The sequence below is a fragment of the Mercenaria mercenaria genome, chromosome 4 (assembly GCF_021730395.1).
Source record: "Mercenaria mercenaria strain notata chromosome 4, MADL_Memer_1, whole genome shotgun sequence".
Lineage (NCBI taxonomy): Eukaryota > Metazoa > Mollusca > Bivalvia > Venerida > Veneridae > Mercenaria > Mercenaria mercenaria.
In genome coordinates, this window is record NC_069364.1 from 29784338 (window position 1) to 29805797 (window position 21460).

The 21460-nt window shown below is 34.3% G+C and overlaps 1 protein-coding gene across 1 annotated transcript in view; it reads left to right on the forward strand.

The window, feature by feature from the left end:
- LOC123551387 (glutamate receptor ionotropic, kainate 2-like) overlaps positions 1 to 21460 on the forward strand; it is a 129942-nt gene that overhangs the window by 100891 nt on the left and 7591 nt on the right. Inside the window, exons 4-19 of the mRNA XM_053542113.1 lie at positions 4528 to 4709; positions 8647 to 8700; positions 9986 to 10067; positions 10672 to 10769; positions 11161 to 11313; positions 12332 to 12433; positions 13611 to 13724; positions 14147 to 14356; positions 15249 to 15472; positions 16094 to 16212; positions 17633 to 17850; positions 18130 to 18280; positions 18990 to 18995; positions 19103 to 19320; positions 20503 to 20728; positions 21056 to 21318. Coding sequence (XP_053398088.1) covers positions 4528 to 4709; positions 8647 to 8700; positions 9986 to 10067; positions 10672 to 10769; positions 11161 to 11313; positions 12332 to 12433; positions 13611 to 13724; positions 14147 to 14356; positions 15249 to 15472; positions 16094 to 16212; positions 17633 to 17850; positions 18130 to 18280; positions 18990 to 18995; positions 19103 to 19320; positions 20503 to 20728; positions 21056 to 21318 — 2420 coding nt within the window. The remainder of the gene's footprint in view (positions 1 to 4527; positions 4710 to 8646; positions 8701 to 9985; positions 10068 to 10671; positions 10770 to 11160; positions 11314 to 12331; positions 12434 to 13610; positions 13725 to 14146; positions 14357 to 15248; positions 15473 to 16093; positions 16213 to 17632; positions 17851 to 18129; positions 18281 to 18989; positions 18996 to 19102; positions 19321 to 20502; positions 20729 to 21055; positions 21319 to 21460) is intronic.

Below are 21460 nucleotides of genomic sequence, written 5' to 3' on the forward strand. Positions count from 1 at the left end.
ATGATTAACAGACTTGTTGCGCGTTGTAAATGACACTCAAAACTGAAATAAATCCTGATTTAGAAGAAAACAAAATTATTATTACTGAAAGCACTTGCGCTCGAGCAGCTAATTGTGAATACTGAAATTGCCTTTCAGAGGTTGTTGCCCTGGGAAGTTTTTTTTTATTAATTTGGGGGTGGGGGGGGGGGGGGGGGGGGGGGGGGAGGGCTTGTGATGGCCGAGTGTGCTAAAAATGAGTTATCTACACAAAAAATGGGATTCGAAATTCGTTGAAAAGCGAAATGTTCCTGTTCTCGTGATGTAAAATATGACGTATAAGAGACATGGCGGTTGAAATATTTGGCTTTTATTTTAGAAATGATTTACCAGATTATACAGTGTTTGTGATATGACCGTAACCTTATGTAGAGTTTTGCATTATAAGCTTAACATCTTGCTGGAAAAAAAAAACATGGTCAAAATTTAAAAAATTCAAAAAACAAAATGATAGGACCAGTGTCCCGTCAAACTTTGAAACATGTATATAAAAATATATTTCTACATGTCTTTAAAAGCAAGCATAGAAATTCTCGTCGAAGCAAGTTTCAGTCATTGGACATTAAACTGGTTTATGTACAGAGAAGGTCAAAGTAAAAAGTCTTTTTTTGACACAGTTTAATATAAAATGTTTATCTTACAAATACCAGAATTAGAAAAAAAGAAAAGAAAAGCCGAATTGTCGATGCTACTGAACAAATTACGTGCAACATATAAGAGAAGTAACTGGTACTGTACCGATAAGGGGAAGTAAAAACTGTGTCGGAGTTTGCTTGTCTTGATCATCGTACAAGTATCTTAGACGCTTTATTTCGTGTCGAAATGTTGTTTTTGTACCTAAAGGCATACAGACACTAAATAGAAAAATGGCGCGAAAAAAATGGTAGTAAAAAAATGGCATAATGGCGGATACAAATAGTCCTCAGTTTTGGGGTCTCATTTTTTAGCTGATTTTGCAGTTTGTGTGTTTGACTGAAATTATTTTTCTTGCATCAAACATGACCCCGACTTTTCTTTTGATTTTTATTTAGCACTGACACTATTCTTCAAGAAAATGTAGGTTACAGACAATTAAAATGGGTCCTGATGTGTGCAGCGGCCATTGGAAATAGGTCAATTTTATATAGAATAAAGAACAACAATTATTTAGTGTGTTATAGCCTAAAAGAGTGTTTTGCAAACACTTTCCATGACCTATATAAAAATAGTGCCTTCACAAAATACACTTAACATGAAATTGAGATGAATTCATTTATACTACCAAGAATGGTGTGAAAGTTTACATTTAAAATTTGATGCTTTCTACTGTTCCTATAAACAAACGACTGACTTCACTTCTTCGATATTTAGAATTAATGGAATCGTGGCTATATATTATCACACTGTACTCTATGAGAAAACGCAGAGCTGAAATAAAAAGAACACTTGTACGGCAAAACATTTCTGAAAAAGTTAGATTGAATTCATGTTCATCTTATCAGTTTTCAAGTTCGTTACCTGATCTATAAAGGACTAAAAAGAAAACAAAAAGGACTAAAAGAATTACAGTTTAATCAGGTTTAAAAGTTAGATGAAATTCATGTTCATTTTATCAGTTTTCAGCTTCATTACCTGCTCTTCCTTCAGTATATATGTATAGAACTCAACAGAATCAACTATTTACAGTATAATCATGTTTACAGAATAAACTAGGTCAGGTGTTACTATGTGCAGTCTAATCGTATCACTAAGTTATTACAATTTAAGCTTTAATATTGAATCCTGTTTGACACATAAAAAGATTAATGTTATTACAGTTATAGTGTCAATATTGAGTTCTTCCGTCACATAAAATGGTATTTCAATAAGAACGTCAATATCGAATTCTTTTGACACATAAAATGTTTTTTCAATTAGAACGTCAATGTAAAATAATGTATGACACATAAAATGGTACTGCAAATAGAATGTCAAAATCGAATCCTTTTTGACACATAAAATGTTATTAGAATTAGAGGTTCAATATCGAATCCTTTTGGCACATTAAATATTATTTCAATTAGTGTTTCAAGATCGAATCCTCCTTGATGCATGAAAATACCATAATATCATCAAATGATAATCCTTTTTGACATAAAGTGTTATTAGAATTAGAGCGTAATTATGGAATCCTTTTGACACATAAAATGTTACTTCTATGAAAGAGTCAATATCGAATCCTTTTTGACACATAAAATGTGTTTTGATTTACCTTCTCCGCTAAACACATGCACCGTTCTTTCTGTCTTTATATTTATAACATACAGCGCATTTTGTACATAGTTTAATGAAGTCCTGTCGAAATTCTTCGCCTATGAAACAGTATAATACACAATTAATTCCACTGTTAAGGAAAACTACATTTTGCATTATCAGAGTCACAAAGGCAGCCCAAAACTCAGTCAACCCAATGGCGTAATAATAATTAATAACATGTAATGACATCGGCAGGGTTGAAACAATATGTGTAACACCGATACATATAACTAAGACTGTTACTGTGTGAATGCTTTTTCGTATCGTCTGGCTGTCAGCGGTAATGTGTTGGTCCTTGTTTTTACACAGTTTTCGAAGAATTACACTGTTGCAGACTGTGAGAGTAATAATCGGAATAAATATGTGACAGCTGAAGTGTATTGTATTGTATAACCCCATAAATTTGATATATTCGGAATCACTTGCGTATGTGCATGCTCTAAAGTTGGTTTCGTTTAACTTCGACGAGTTGGTAAATGTTTCGTTTCCAGAATGTTTTTCGTCTACGATCTCCTCACTTACGATATATGGAATGCTCAAACTGAACGACACTATCAAAATTGCAACGAAAATTAAGTAAGCACGTTTTCTGACGTCACTTTGCCATGACCGGAAGGGAAAACAAACCGTTAACGCTCTCTCGATGGTTAGTGCAATTGTCACTCCTACGGACATGTCACGGCTGAATAGAAAGGCGGCTGTTAAAAACTTGCACAAGAAATCATTTGTCAGACGAAGGTCCATTCGATTCCATGGATATAAAAACATGAAGTAGTCGACTCCTGGAACTAAGAGAACAAGCAAATCACACACTGCTAATAGTTTGAAATATACTGCACTTGAAGATTTGCTACAGTTTTCTCCCCTTGTCCAGACAACGACAGAAATTATGTTTCCTGGGATTCCAAAAAATAAAATAACGCTCAACGTAAAAAATCCAACCATGTTCACATCTTCGATATCCATATTTATGCTTCTCAGCTGTACACTTTCAGACTATTTGGGTCTAATATTTAAAATGTCCAATTTGCACAATTTTCGTTGTTTATCTTAACGTATATAACAGTTACAAATAGGGATCATTAGATATAAAACTCGAGCAACAAATTGTATGTATGTCCGTCTTAGACCTGTACAAATCTAATTTATTATGATCAAGGTACAGGTGAATATATACATGTACACTGCATACCCAGCAGGTATCTATATATAACTTGTATTTGTCAAAACCATTTAGTACAAACAGTGGGATTTGGATGTATCACAGATTTGCTATGTGCTCAAAGGCGAGGTATTTTTATCAACATCGATGCAAATATTACATTATATTGATATCAATTGATAATTTGCAATAGCACTTCGAAGTATATGAGATGCATTTGCTCTGGACGTCAGTTTGTTCTGGAACTCTGCTATTTCTGCATTTGCATTTACATGATGTCGATGAAATAAGCTGTCTCGTCTCGTCTTAAAACCTGTCTTTCTCACTGACATTTGTGACGGTGTCGTTGAAATATCAATTCGTGAGAATTAAAAGACTGTATTGATTGCGCAATACAATTTTCATCCGGGTGAGTTCCGCACTGGCTGTCAGATAATGCGTATACTGGTAATATTAAAACATGGGCTGGAATGATCATTTATAGCGTCGACTTAGAGTAATCATCCAACGACAGAATAATGACGTCATACTGCATTTCATCTTATTTTAAAAGATGTCTGAGAGTGCTATCCCTTATAACTTATATTTTGTAATATTTCTGTATAATTTGAAAGGAGTATGCACCTTTTTCATATTGTTTATTCCATTTGAAATATCATTTTAAACATGTGCCGAATTATTCTACCCAACAGTTTCCAGGAGTCAAAGAAAAGTATATGTTTTTGTTCTGCTCAGAACAGTCCATGTTTTCTTTTGTTTGAAATATATGACTCTTGTTGTCATAGTGTGCTTTATTTATTCTTTATGTTTTACTTTTTGTAACAAAATTGATTTAATAAAAGAGGTTAACCCATTTCAAGTGCCTGTTATGTTATTGTTTATCGTTAAAAAATGCTTTGAAAATGCATTTTTCATCTAACGCGTATCAATAGAAATATATGCCTGGTAGATGCATTTATTTTAACGATAACTACTAAAGCACAGTGTATCAATATTTTAGTAAACAAATTGTTTAGCATATAAATATGGGCAACAATTCTATTTATTTTCAGGTTTGCTGAGGCTACAGGAAGTGTTAAAGGCTACGAAAGGAAGTGACCATAAGATTACGGTTCGCCGCTTAGATCTCTTCAAAAATACTTATATAACCATGTTTAAAGACCTCAAAGAAAAGGGAGAATATCATATAATTGTTGACTGTGATGTGCATAAAGTTCAGACTTTGCTCCACGAGGTAAAGTATTTGTCTATTGAATACATAATGTAGGTCGCAGTCAGAGTTGTACAATACCCGATTTCGCCCACACCATCTCAACTTTATCAATCTTAAGTGTCTTTACGAGAACAGAATGGCGGTGAAGGTGTTAGGTAACGTTGACTGTGATGCAAATGACGCATTTAACCGACATAATGTTTTGTCAAACCTTTTGATACCGACTATGTTTAAGCAGTTCAGAAAAGGAAACTTTAATACAACAGGAGTGAATAATTTCACCATAACTGAAATGCAGCGGTTAAGTAGGCGAATGATTTTGTGCACTAAAGCTGGTGCTAAAACTGTGCTTGAAGCTATGTCTCCGTCTAAGTTTAGGAACCTGCAATACACACAAGGGACAAAATATTTCAAATCTGAGTAATCTTACGTCGTTTTTCAGTTATGAACAAGGCAACTCTTACTTAGTAAAATCGCTATCAAGATAAAAATTTGCATTTGAAGTATGAAAATATGCAGATGTTTAGTTACGTCTAGAATTATGCACGTGCAGAAGATCTCGAGTGATAAGCCTATCATGTTTTACTAGATTTTATCCAAATCCATCACGCTTTTCAATCAGAAGAAATGATAAACTCACCGGTTATAAATTAATGCATTAAAACGTCAGAAATATTACGGAATAATAATTTAATGAAGTTTTACATTGAAAATGATTTACTAGATTGTTTTGATGTATCTGATTTTACATATGAACATCTGTTTTGATAAAGCTTTTTTTCGATTGCATCAAACCAGAAGTGATATCAGTTATGCTCTTTCAGAAGGCACTGTGGGTGATAGATGCCGCGCCATGGGAAAACCAACATAGTGGCCTTGCGACCAGCATGGATCCAGACCAGCCTGCGCATCCGCGCAGTCTGGTCAGGATCCATGCTGTTCGCTAACAGTTTCTCTAATTGCAATAGGCTTTGAAAGCGAACAGCATGGATCCTGACCAGACTGCGCGGATGCGCAGGCTGGTCTGGATCCATGCTGGTCGCAAACCCACTACGTTGGTTTTCTCATGGCGCGGCTCATATGCAAAAATTTATACGTTTTGAAGTCCAATGATTTGACATCTTTTGCAGAACACAATCTATTTAGTTGTGCTCTAAGACTTTTGGGAGTTAGAAACCCGACCCCACGGACTTCGAAAATTGTTTCTTACAAGTTCAGTAGATTTCAAAAGAGTCACTATTAACGTGCAGTATTCTATCAGCTTGTTAAGATCTTGGATTAAGGCAAAATGTTATCCGAACCCTCCAGTGTCTTAGGTGGTACCTTTTTATAATTTTGTTACCTGCTGTTATTTGAAGTCTGATTTTAGCAAAATTATACACGAGAAATAATGCAAGGGGTTAAAGTTAAAGTTAGGGTTAGGGCTAATTCAATGAAATTAATTTCGTGAACTTCTAAATAGCCGACTTTGTTACAGTCACTTACATGTCTCTAATATTAATTTGTACATGAGTGATAACATCTTCAAAATACCTTGCAATAGCATTTAATCCCGGATGGGATGCTTGAACCTTAAAAAAGCGTCCATACAGTGTCAATTCAACGCATAGAATACCTAAGCATTGTCGACTTAATTTGCAATCGTCATGGGTTTCCCGCGGGTTGCAACATGTCATTTGTACACGAAAAAGCACAGAATGATATATCTGTGCACTGATTTAGGCACGACAGATAATTCGCACAATAATAATATACCTATCCGCATTATTGCATTTATTAATTCATTACGTTCATCATAAGTGTACGGGAAAACATTCAACGCATCCCTATAATTTCTATTCCTAGTGTGTACTATAGCCTGTTTTTCTTATATTTATATATAAAAACAAAAACAACATATTCAGATAAATACCATGTATTCATCATGATCATACCAGACTGCACGTTATTATTTGATAATGTAATGCACAGATCGGGGGTATTTATATGTTATCTAAATATGAGGGGAACACGAAAGAATATTGATTTTACCTTGATAAAATAATTTCAGCTGTTATATGTGTTTCATATCTTCGCATACATCGGTGGCTCAGCTAAGACGCTACATATACCGACATGCCTTTGAGACAAGTGTACCTCTTCATAAGCAGGTTTTAGCTCACCTGAGCCAAAGGCTCATGGTGAGCTTTTGTGACCGCTCAATGTCCGTCGTCCGTCGTGTGACTGTGATCCGTTCAACATTTTAAAGTTTCTTCTTGGAGCCAATGGCAAAAACAATTCACTGATGTAATCCTTTGTGCATCTTTCAAAATGTTAAGATTGATTCATGCAAAACTTGGTTGCCCTGGCAACCAACGGAACTTTAATAATCTTCTTCAGTGTCCAATTTCGCAGGGCGTAAGAGAACCTTGTTATTTGGATTGATGAATTATCTAATCCCTCTTTGTAAGTTGTACATAATTGTGTCCTGGGAGGATAGCCCGCTGGGGGTAAGTTTAATAGTTATTAGGCAAAAATTCTGAAATATTCTTGTCTGAACTCTAATGGGCCTTTGTAATCATTTACATGTCTCTAAATTGCTTTGTACATGATGATACCAAAAATTGCAAATTATGCCCATGGGAGTTGAATAAAAAAGCGTCCATCGGGTCCAAATTCAACGATGAAAAATACAACTTCCTGAATTTGCAAGCATGCATTTGTACATGGGTAAGAGCAATGCATATGGATCTCTACAGATTGACAACAGTAATGCCCTAGTTAAAGACCACCCATTAGGGGCACTTTTTATAATTCTATAGGAATATAATACGTCAAAAACATTCAAACCTATATTTCTAATCCTGTTTCCTATACCCTGTTTTAATTTATATATAAAAACAATACCAACATAGTCGATAAATCACATGTACATCATGATCATGACCAGACGCACTTTTTGTTTTTTAATGTAATGCACATGATCGGGTATTTACAGATCTAAAATGATGGGGCAGACAGAATATTGATATTACCTATTAAAATATTTCAGCGTTAATTTTTCCATTTCGAACATCGGTGGCTGCTCCATCATATACCGCAGCTTGAGACAAGGTAGATGACCTCTTTAGTTTCCATTTTGAAATCTCCTTTTCCTACTCGCTAAGACTGTGGCTTTGCAAATGCTGATATTAAATGCATAAAATTATCCTTTCTAGATAAAATATCCCTAGATTTTTACTGTGGTATTATCTCTAAAAAAGCTTTTATCAACCTGTATAATTATGAAGTAGTGAAAAATAATGTTGAGTAGAAAATGTAAACGGGACAGAAATGGTACTTATTTCATATGCTCCTAGACCAACATCAAAGTTTCAATCGATCTAAAACAGAAATCAAAATATTTAGCAATTGATACTTGATATCGAAATCGATAAGCCAGTAATTTTGAATATACATGTATGTTGTAATATGTATGTTAACAAGTACAGCTAAATTCCATCTTTTAATCAGAAGAATGACCAGTTTTTGAGCATTTTCTTTTTAATTAACTAAAAGAGCTTTATTGTAAAGAAATTCTAAAATGCAATATGTTACTTAAAAAGTTCTTTCTAGCTAATTTAAGATGTCGGGAAACAAAATAAATCCGAAAGCATGTTTCTTACGTATTTGACGTAGAAAAAAAGCGAAGCAGATATCTTTTGCCATTTTGGGGGCCTCCGTGGTCTAGTGGTTAAGGTCACTGACTTCAATCACTTGCCCTCACCGGTGTGGGTTCAAGCCTTACTGGGGACGTTGAATTCTTCATATGAGGAAACCATCCAGCTGACTTACGGTAGACCGATGGTTCCACCCAGGTGCTCGCTTGTAATGAAATAATGAACGGAGGGGCACCGTCAAAGCTGAACAGTCGTCATGTGACCTATAATTATGTCGGTGTGGCGTTAAATCCAACTAATTGCCATTTTGTGTATTTCAGGCTTTGAAAGTGAACATGCTATCGGAGTTGTACCATTTCCATTTTACAACACTTGTAAGTATTGTACATATTGAATTAAGAATTGTATCATGGACAGGAATTTTCAATGTCATTTGCATTTATCCAACAATAAATCTGGAAATGTTGCATCTAACAAACTGTAACTATAGATTCATTCTCGTGGTATTGGTTATGAAACAATGAAATTGGCCGTTTATCTAGATGAAGTAATGAAATTAACTGTTTATCTAAATCAACATATCATGTTTTAAAAATTTCTAATGTACATCTTAATGATTTGGATAATTCGAAAGCATTTTCAGTTTCAGAAAAAATCGAAGAATATCTTTTGCCATTTTCCTCCGTCCGATTTAGGAACTGATTTCCAACACTTCCCATCGAGTCGGTTCGAGGCACTGGAACGTGAATCTTATATGAGGAACCACCCAAGATTACGTAGACGATGGTTCCAGGGCGCTTGTGATGAAATAGACGGGCAGGTGTCTTTCATCAAATAACATCGTTGACCTATTTATGTCGGTGTGGAATTAAATCCAACTATTGCCAATTGTGATAGCTTGAAAGTGAACATGCTATCAGGAATTGTACATTGCATTTTCCACTTGTAATGATGTATTGAATTAATTGTATCATACAAATTTCAATTCATTCATTAATCAACCATAAAGGATATTTGCATCTACCTGTACTATGTTTCCGTGGTATTGTTTATGAAACAATGAAATTGGCGTTTTTCTAGATGAGTTATTGAAATTAATGGTTATACTAATATCAACACTAGTCATGTTTTAAAACATTTAGCTATGACAACAGTCGCTCTATTATTTCTTTTGAATTTATTGTTCATTCGACAACCGGTCGCTGAAATAATCATTGTTCTGTCCACTATTGAGTTATCCAGACACTTGAGCCAGTAGCTCAGTTATGAGAAGGTACATGAAAGTAGAGACAACAGAAAGAAGAAACGAGTCGAGGCAAGTTAGATGCTCTTTTCAAAAATTGAATATTTAAATCAGTGAAAGAAATAAATAATTGTTAACGAAGCTGACGAGAAAAGAATTCCAGAATTGATTGATTGCAACTGCTTCTGAATGATATCCGAATCTTATATAAATACCCATATAAGGAGACATAAAGATATTGTCCGCGTTTCTTGTTTGATAAAGTATTTATCCTTTAACGAATGCATATTCTAGTTTTTTAAGGTTCACTTGTTTAAATTTTTGCAGTTACACTAATATCAGAGACTGCGTCTTCGTTCAATATATTCATTTTCGCAATAAAGCCACGTGCTGTTTACTTCTTCCTTTATGTTTAGGACCTTGATCTTGTAAACCTGGAAGACTATAAGTACAGTGGTGCAAACATAACAGCAATAGCATTTAACCCCTCGAGCAGAAGTGCGAGAAGTTATCAAAGGAACTTATCAATTTGGTCTAAATAACGGAAACCACCATCACTTTAGTACGTGACAGTTTCTACAGGTTTGTAAGCTAGTCAGTTCCAACACTTTCATTTTTGTAAAGCGGCAAAAACAATCGGGTTAAACTTGTCAGAACCGTCCAACCTGGTACATCGTTTGCTAAGCTCTTGCAGAAACGACAGTTGTTTTCGTTTATTCATAATTGGAGGTCGTTCTAATGTACGACGCTGTACATCTGTTTGCTAAAGTTCTGTCCACACTGTAGTTTGTATTTCATATGTTTACAGACAGAAGTTGCAATTATGTACGACGCTGTGTGACTGTAGCTTAAAACCGTGTCCAAAATTTGTATTTCATATATTTACAGATAGAGACTGCAGTATAATACAACGCTGTATATTGTTTACTAATATATAAATGGTATTTCACATATTTACAGACAGAGGTTGCACTAATGTACGACGTTTACTAAATCCTCTCAAAAATTTGTATTACATATATTTATAGACAGAGGTTGGACTATTGTACGACACTGTACATACTAAAGCCCTGTCCTAAATTTGTATTTCATATATTTACAGACGGAGGCTGCACTAATATACCACGTTGTACATGTGTTGTACTACAGTCCTGTCCAAACTCAAAGTCGTATTTCATATATTTACAGACGGAGGTTGCAGTAATTTACGACGCTGTATATCTAATTGCCATGTTCAAACTAAAATTCGTATTTCATAAAGTTACAGACAGAGCTTGCACTAATGTACGACGCTTACATCTATTTGCTAAAACTCTGTCCCAAATTTGTATTAAATATCTACAGACGGAGGTTACAGAACTGTGAGACGCTGTACATCTGTTTGCTAAAACCCTGTCCAAAATTTGTATTACATATTTACAGACGGAGGTTGCAAGAATATACGATTCTGTACATCTGTTAGCTAAAGTTCTGTCAAAATTTTTATTTTATATATTTAGGCTACAGATGGAGGGATCAGTAATATACGACGCTGTATATCTGTTTGCTAAAACCCTGTCCAAACTAAAATTCGTATCTCATATACTTACAGACAGAGGTTGCGCTAATGTACGACGCTGTAAATCTGTTTGCTAATGCTCTCAAAGAATTAACAGTTGCTCAGCAATTTGAAACTGTTGGCCTATCTTGCAACAAGAAACAAACATGGCAGTACGGGAACAGTTTGCTCAACTATATGAAATCCGTAAGATATTTGTTTTATTTTTGTTTTATTGGAAATAAGGAAGTCACTTCTTAACTGACACCAGTTGGTATACCAAATAAGTGTCGGTTAACAGAAGATGTCGGATGAAACAAGTTATACACAATATACCCTTTGAATAAGTAATACGCAAGCAGTTATGTCATGCAAGTTTTTTAATTTAATATCATAATATCCAAGTAAGATATTTTTCTTGGAAACTTTGTCAGGTAAACACAAACGCGAAACAGCTATGTCATTGTTGTTTTTTTTGAAGATAAAAAGTTCTTGACAAAACAGTTTTCCAGTTAGCTTTCCGTGACCTTGTCTTATAATTGGAAAAAAATTGTGTTTTCATCTCCCGATTTCTCTTAAGATACTCTTAAATTGACGTTAGAATCCATTTATTTTCACATTTTGTTCTAATACAAAAAGGCATGATAATGGGTATTGACTTTAGATTTTTTTCATCACTGTTGCATGGGTTTTGACAGATACATAATTATCCTGACAGATTACAATTTTCATATTGTTTTTTTTTCCATTAGCGTATACCTCCATATTTCAAGTGTTTAATGGATTTCTTTGAATTATCATTGGAAAAAAACCCTCTGAAAATTGTTTTGTTATAAGCTGCGATAATCGTTTCAGTAGAGGGTAGGAGTTCTAAGTTATCGTGTGAGATACCTTTGGTTTCGATTTAAAAGTGTTTAATTAACAACAACAAAAATACTACAATAATTATGATGATGGTGTTATTTTTGTTTTAATCTCAAGGACAATTGATATTTAATAATGATTTATGGTACTTGTATTGCATTTAATTTACACATTTCACTTTTCAAGTTTTAAGATTGATGGATTTCTAAGCAATAATTTACGAAATTTATATTTCAGTAGATTCTATTTACACATGTCACTTTTTTCTTTATTTTAAGATTAATGGGTTTTCAGTCATGATTAACCACTTTTGTATTTCAGTAAATTTGCACGTGTCAATTTAAGGGTTTTCAATTTTCAGATGGATATGGACGGGCTGTCAGGAGATATTCGCTTTAACAATGGAAAACGAACTGATTTCAAACTAGACATAATTGAACTGTCACAGTCTGGCTTGAGAAATGTAAGTATAATAACCACTTTACAGAGTATTCTTCATAAAGGTTTAATGGACCTGTCACGCTTAGAGAATAATTGCGTTCATGGTGAAAAGTAAGTGTTTATTGTACACGAGAAAAAAATTAACATAGACAAAATAGAACTGTCACAATTCGGCAGACTTGAGAAATGCTAAGTAAAGGTATTTTAATACATGGTGCCTTATTTGAAACGAATTTCCTTGCTGTAAAACGTTTTTATAATACGCCTGTGGCCCAAAAGGTTTAGAAGCTGTTGATCGTGTGATATTGTAAAGAAAATTGACAGTGTTTCCCGTATGAAGTGACATAACACTTGCTTTGTGTCAAGCGGTCCGGACGATTCAGAAAACATACATGTATATCCGTTTCCTCGGTTTTATACAATTTTACAAAATTCCGCTTTTTATTCAGTTTGCAGGTTATTTTGCAAATATTATACATGCGTAAAATCTAGGAAACACATAAAATTAATTAATTTTGTTCTTCGAAAATGTACAATTGCCGTTGGAAAGCTGTCCCATCTCAGTGAATATAGTTTCATTTATTTTGAATGTTTCTGTTGTCTTAATTAAAGTGGTAAAAGTCATTAAGCACAGTGTGCTGTTTGTTTCCGGTACAGTTATATTTTACGTTTTTTTTCTGTCTGTATATATCCGCTGCGGAAAAAAAAACCAGCCGATTATAAAATGGTAAAACAGAATCACAATTTTATAACTTATTTTTTTTATATTCAAACGGAGTTTTGAAATACCAATAGAGCGTTCAACTTGGTATATTCATTAAAGAAATAAGCCAAAGTAACATATTGCTTGTTATTTAAGAGATATACTATTAAAACGCCCATTGGCAAGCCTTAATAGAGTGTTTGTCAAAATCATGAATAAGCTATGTTGTTCAAACCTATATGTATTTGAATAACAGAAGACCAATGTTTAAAACGATACAACTCAGGCTCAAGATAGCTGTATTATGCCTTCAGCATAAAAATCTCTCTATATATATGATTAAATGTTGTTATCTATTATTCTGAACATATTTATTGAATATTTAGCTTGCGTCTTTGATATAAATTTTAGAAAATCGAAATTATAAGATGCATGTAATATATAAGTTTTCATTCAATTTTCAATACCACTTTTAATTGAAGAAATAATTCCACAGGTAGGTAATTGGCAGCCACGAAGCGGTATTAATATCACAACCTCATACAAAGACAGAAGGAAGGAAACCCTGAACAAGCTCAGTAACATGACTTTGCGTATCGTGACAGTTTACGTGAGTATACGAGATACTGTTGATTTTTTATTGTACTATGTTGTTATAAATAACGTCTATTTAGCAAATTTAAAATTTACAATGATTTTATATTAATAATATTGAAGATGTTGCACAGAAATGATAGATGGGCGTTCTTTTTTTTCGAAATTATTAAATATTTTTATTTTAAAAGAAATGTTATCACCATGTGGCAGTATCAGTATCCTTTTATGGTTTAAATAAAATCTTTTTCTTCTAAGAATGGTATCGTAGCAACCATTTTATTATCAAAGGCACAGATTAGAAGATACAGGATCTTCATGGTCCACTTGTATCTTTTATTTCCAACTTTCAGTTAGATTTATCTGACAAATGCAGTATTTTTAAAACTAACGATATTTCGATGCTTACTTGTAATGATTAGCCTCTCGTCGTTACAGGACCCACCATATTTAACTTTAAAGACAGGAAAAGATATCACTGGACCTAAACACGAAGGGTTTATGGTAGATTTGCTGGAACTGATTAAGAGTCGTCTTGGTTTTAACTATTCAATATACCAAGTAGCTGATCAGAAATACGGAAACGAAGTGACCGAAGGAAAATGGAACGGCATGATCGGCGATCTCATGCAAAGAGATCCTAAAAAGGTAAATACGGTCGAACGTGTATATACATTTTGTACATAAGCCATTCACAGGAGGTCATAAAAGTAGTGTTTTGTTTTCAGGTGGGCTCTATTCTTATGCTGAAATAATCTGCAAATGTTAAAATCGAAAATGAAACTGTTTTAGAGTCAGATGGCCTCTGTCCACAAGTGGTCCTAGCGCTTGTTATGTTATTTGTAAGAAACGACTATTTAAAAACGTATTTTTCAGTTAAATGCTTTTATGATTTTTAAGTAGTGTCAGCATACTTGTCGTATTAAGTTTTTGTTCAGATCTTCATGATAGGTTATTAATAATGTACTCAAATATGAATTTATATTAAGAGTAGAGTAACTGTATGAAGAAATTGTCTTTTGTGCAAACAGAATTTATTTCCGCTTGGACTGCGAGCAAGATATTAATTGATCTTCATTGATGGTAAAGAAAGACCACAGTGGACTACAAGTCCTTCGCACACCCATCGGGTTTCGGTCTGACATGAATGAATTCGATCATGGCGTGTCTCAGTTTGACGAGTGTGAGGGTGAAAACATTCGAGAATGCCTGGTAAAATAATGAAATATTGAAACATTTGAGCCGTGCCATGGGAAAACCAACATAGTGGGTATGCGACCAGCATGGATCCAGACCAGCCTGCGCATCCGCGCAGTCTGGTCAGGATCCATGCTGTTCGCTAACAGTTTCTCCAATTCCAATAGGCTTTAAAGCGAACAGCATGGATCCTGACCAGACTGCGCGGATGCGCAGGCTGGTCTGGATCCATGCTGGTCGCATACCCACTATGTTGGTTTTCTCATGGCACGGCTCATTTTACGTATTTACGTGTTTCATGATAATCATGATAAAGATCTATGAATGTTACTTTTGTTTATAGAGAGCGGATATGGCAGCTGCCGGTATGACTATTACATACGAAAGAGAAAAAGTTGTAGACTTTACGAAACCATTCCTGAACCTTGGTATTACTGTGGTATACAAGAAACCAACGAAAGCACCACCAGAGCTTTTCTCATTCTCGTCTCCACTTTCCATCCACGTGTGGATTTATATGGTCGCAGCGTACCTCTGTGTGAGCTTTATGCTCTTCGTTATAGCAAGGTAAAAAATTAGATGTTTTTAATTGATCTTAACCCTATTTTATACATAATTTCAGATTTTCATGTGTAATGGTAGGGAATAAATTGTAATGAATTCCAACATAATTCCATTTGTCAGTTCGTCACATTAGGCTTGCTTGCTCGCGTATTTTGCTTCTAAGGTTATTTTAACAGAATTTAATATTATTATATATTATTGTAACGGCAGTTTTGAAGCTTCCTGAATTGTTCATAGGTAAAATCAGTATGAAATGAAGTTAAGTAGAAACTGAATCTTTTAAGTAACTGCCATGACAGGTATTCGGACCCGCGAACACGTCACCATCCTTATAGATGAATGTATATTTCTTCTTCCAAATCCACAAAAGATCACCTGATGAGTTGGTTCTGAGGAAAAATGCATGTGCCGTCCAAGGGGGAATACTGTCGTGTTGTTCTAAAGTATATCACACTGGTTTAATTCCCTTTGATATTTTTTTTCTGCCGTTGTACACCGTTCGTGCCACAAAGAATTTTATGCTAACTAAAATGATGTTGTAATATATAACACTACTGTCTTTGATTTTCAAAGATGATTCAACGCCCAAGATTTAAGTAACTGTTGTAACCTTTTGTTTTACAGATTTAGTCCTTATGAATGGACCAACCCTCATCCTTGTAATGAAGATTCAGACCTTGTGGAGAATCAATTCACCATATGTAACAGTTTATGGTTTACCATAGGTTCACTTATGCAGCAAGGTACTAACATTTTTAACCAGTGATATCAGTTTATGGTTTACCGTAGGGTCACTTATGCAGTAGTCTATCGTTTTCCATACGATTACCTCCGAAGCAGTTTATGGTTAACACTAGAGACACTTATGAAGTAGTTTATGATTTTCCATACGATCACCGCTGAAGCAGTGTATGGTTTACCGTAGAGACACTTTTGTAGCAGTTTATGGTTTTCCATACGATCACCGCTAAAGCAGTTTATTGTTTACCATAGAGACACTTATGCATCAGTTTATGGTTTTCCATACAATCACCATTGAAGCAGTTTATGGTTTACCGTAGGGTCACTTATACAGCATTTTATGGTGTTCCATACGATCACCGTTGATTCAGTTTATGGTTTACTGTACACACTTATGTTGCAGTTTATGGTTTTTCATATGCTCACCCCTGAATCAGTTTATAGTTTAATGTAGAGATACTAATGCAGCCGTAGGGTCACTTACGTAGTAGTTTATGGTTTTCCATACGATCACCTCGGAATCAGTTTATGGTTAACTGTAGAGACACGTATGTAGCAGTTTATGGTTTTCCATACGATCACCTCTGAAGCAGTTTATTATTTACCTTAGAGACACTAATGCAGCAATTTATGGGTTTCCATTCGATTACCAGTTTATGGTGTACCGTAGGGTCACTTCTGTTACAGTAGCAGTTTATGATCTTACATTGATATGCACTTACTGTTTTCGTGATATCTTCTAGTGTACAGATTTCCATATTGGATGCTGTCTTTCAAAAGTGTTCAAAATATGAACAAAGTTAGTTTCTGGGCAAAGAATGTATAATGTTAATTTTCTTAGCAAATAATGTAAATTGATATCTTTATTTAACTGTAAAGTTTAACACACGTGTACATATTTTGTAATATTTATAGGAAAATATTGTGTAGTAAAAGTATATTTTGTGTTTTCCTTTAAATATCTAAACATGATTGTTTGTCATAATTTGTAGCCAGTTTTATGCTTTTCTAATTAATTTGTGTGTACTCATAACTAAAAAAAGATTTCAACACGCAGAGATCAGTTTCAATACAATAACTTTTTACGCGTTTAAGTTGTGGTTGGTCTAGTAAAACTTTAATTCTGATGTTACATGCTATCTTTATCGTGTTATCTTTATTGATTAATGCATAACTATAAATCAAACATGCAGTTTTAATTTCTGAAATTTTTCTGAAAGCATTTTTCGGATTTTATATTTTTTTATATTTGTTTTCAAATTCTTTGGAAACTAGCTCCTGTATTGTGAAACATCAAAATACAGGTGTGTTTCATTTGCTATAATTTTATCTTTTCTTCAAGTCTTTCTGCTATTAACATAACATCAACGTGTGACTTTACATATGTGCTTAACATGCTTTTACTAATATTCACGTGCACAGGTTGTGAGATCGCGCCACGTGCAATCTCAACAAGGATAGTGGCGTGCATCTGGTGGTTCTTCACTCTCATCATGATCTCATCGTACACCGCCAATCTCGCTGCTTTTCTAACAGTAGAACGCATGGTTTCACCTATAGAAAGTGTAGACGACCTTGCGAAACAAACTAAAATTAAATATGGGACAATATCATCAGGATCAACCAAGGCATTCTTTCAGGTATGTAAAAACATTTTGACAGGTTTGCCTTTCGAAGGGAATAAAGAACTCACCGTCAAACAGGGGCGACGTTTGCACGTACAATGTAGTGAATATGCGGACAGTACTCTTCTTGTTCTAACACGACAGGTACATTTGGTATCCGGAAAAAAATGCCTATTAAATGTAAATGACAATAAAAGAAAGTAATTGATCAATCAATGTTATTTTGATAGCATAAAATGAGTGTATCTGTGAATCAAAATTCAAAGACTATAGTTAGATTTCCATCTATTACAGATCTGTAAAGAAGGGATTGAACACGGCGAATGTAAAATGTTTAATGCAAAAAATGAAACTACTACTCCATATGACAGGCTGTCAATGTTCTCGTGTGATGGACTGTATACGAAATGCTGTAAAGTGCATCCAGAAATATGCTTTTTGCCGTAATAGTTCCGACGGTTATCAGTATTATGGATTGATTGATCTGAAGTATAAATGTATCAGTTGTAACGGGAGCCTTATTAATAATAATAATAAGTGGGACACAGCCTTTCTTTATTTCAGCAATTCAGTGTAACGATCTGAAGGTACATGTAACACAAATCGTATATGATTTTTATTTTACATATTGAAGTATTAAAGCCTTTTCATACACTATCAAAATAGAATATTACTTAAACAATAGCTTTAAGCATTTTCACTGGGCATATGGTTATGAATACTTATCTAACTCAACGTTTTGGGAAATACTAACAATACATAACAATGTAACGTAAGTAACATTACGTATAATTGATGTCATGACAAAATCACACATAAAGACTGGCAGCAAACTCAAAGTTTAACACCGTTTCAACATGTGTTATATAAATGATTAGTTGTGTGTAGTCAATACATAAAAATGAAATTTATATAACATTAATTTAAATTTTAAAGCGATTAAAACAAAATAACTAATGGTGCTTGGCAGTGAAAACAAACCATATTTCGACATAAGGATGTAGCAATCATAACAAAATATCTGATGAAATATGGCTCTTAATGCAAGACACATTCTCAACATAACACGTAACGTTAGTATACAGGCAATAGTAACAACATAATAAAATAATTAACTGTAACGATTAATACAAGTACGATTTTTAACATAACAGTGTCACGTATGTAACATATTGGAGACCATAACAAAATAACTAATTAACTGTGATATTTAATACAAATAACATTTTCAACATTTAAATATTTTACGAACTCAAATGTTACATAGGAAGTGATTTAGCACCGACGTCGGCATCGGGAAGAATTCTGGCAAGTTCTTGGTACTTGTTCACACTGATAATGGTGTCGACTTACACGGCAAACCTTGCAGCATTTCTTGTAGTAGAACAATACGTATCGCCAATTAAAAGTGTGGAAGATTTGCCAAATCAAATAAAGATCCAGTATGGCACTCTAAATTCAGGCTCAACGAAGGATTTCTTCAGGGTAGGCTTTAAATCAATTTGACTAAAGTACTTGATCTTCTAAACGAAGATCTAAGAATGACCCATTCACATTCGTCTTCTGTATATTTTGGATTTCCAATATTGCTACTTTTATTTTCGCAAACCTATTTTTATTTGAACCAATCAGACGACTTGTTCGAATGTCAAAGAGTAAGAAAAATGTGCAGTAATTCCAGGGCTCGAACCCGGGACCCCTCGCGTACAGAGCAAATTGCCTACCGACTGAGCTAACCGGCTATCTGAGACATTACGACATAAGAATTATAAATATCAAAAACCAAGGCTAAATATAGATTTGCAAAATGTTGTAAGTTAAGCTTTGACTGGCTATCGAAAGGGTCGTCAGAACGAGGCTGTCAATAGCTCGTTCTCAGATCCTAAGCGTAGCGTAATAGGAGATGTACTTTAGTCAGACTGGCTTTAAATTGTATGAAAATTCTCACAAAGCTAAATACCAATAAAAAATCTTCTTATTAAAATAAATTCATGCCTTTTCCGAACTGATTAAACACACCTACAGTTTGAATGTATCTATTGCGATGCATTTTCTTGGTATAGGTCGATGATACGGCGTCTGTTGTCCCGTCGACAAAGTTTTTATCTATTGTATGATAAAAAGTTTCTCCTCTGAAGCTACTGGTTCGAACATCACAGCTTGTTTTTAACATCTTAGCATGGATCTCAGTCAAGTTTGCACGAATGATTTCCCTTCACTGTAGGGGTTAACAGAGGTTTGAATAAAGAACCCTAAAATGAAATCCTCAGTCCTATGAAATAACTTAATGGATATTTATCAAATTTGGTCTGTAGCATCCTTTTATGTATCTTTCTTAAGGTTTGGTCAATGGCTCTACTTGACTGCTTAAATAGAAAAAATAACCCATAAAACGACTTCTTCTCATGAACCTATTAGTAAATGTTCACCGAAGAGCATTTTAAGTCGATGACATCATTTGTCGTATCGTACACTGTTGTGGGCTTAAGTCTCTCCCCCAGGGTGGGGGTAATGTAAAAAGATTCATTCTTGCGGAATATTCTTGGTTCTGTGAAGGTGAAATATTATGTCTTGTGGGATTCTCAAGGGTGTCACATTGCCATTAGTTTGAAACATATATTAACAAAATTTCATTATTGTTTTATAGCAAATTTGTTTGATTTTCAGAATTCCGATATTCTAACATATAAGAGGATGTGGTCATTTATGAATTCAAATCCAAATGCATCGTTTGTGGAGAAGAACGCAGATGGATTTATGAGAGCGAAAAACTCGGACTATGCATACATAGCTGAGTCAACAACGATAGATTATCAGGTCCAACGAATATGTGAACTAAAACAAATTGGTGGACTTTTAGACTCCAAAGGTTACGGATTAGCATTTCCAAAGGGTAAGTACTAGTAATTTGAATTTAGATATGAATTGCATTTTGACATATTTGACATGTTTATGTAAGTTAACCAAATACGATTATCTCTAAATAAGGAAAGAACACTGTCAATGTCATCGTGTACAAAATTACCACCATTGCTATGTATAGAAGTGGGACGTTTAGGTATATATTAATATTTAGTGGGTATTGTCCGAGTTTCTTACTACTCTCAATTCATTTATGTCCTAAATATGCCAAATTAGTTTTGCTCGCAAATGCGTTAACACTAGCAATTAGTTTTTATAATAAATTTAAGTGATACTGGAATGGTTAATATTATTCTAGATTCACCGTGGACAGACGAAATATCCCGCGAGATTATATATTTCCAAGAAAATCAGGAGATTCAAAAAATATATAATAAATGGTGGAAAGAAAAAAGTGGCGGGAAATGTGAAGTAGATGGCGGGACAAAAGACGCTAGCTCCCTCGGTGTGAAACACGTGGGTGGTGTATTTGTAGTATTAGTGGGAGGTCTTGTTGCAGGGCTGTTTATTGCGTGTATGGAATTTATGTGGAAGGCGAGAAAAAATGCAAAGAAAGATAAAGTAAGTGAAATAAGAAATACCGTTCTCTTTCTTTTTGTCACAGAAAATTTAAACAGAGCAGGTGCTGTGCATGCAGCAAACATTAGTCTCTATGTTGATATGCAGATTTTGCAAAAAACTTCTTTTTCATTGATGCTTCTAA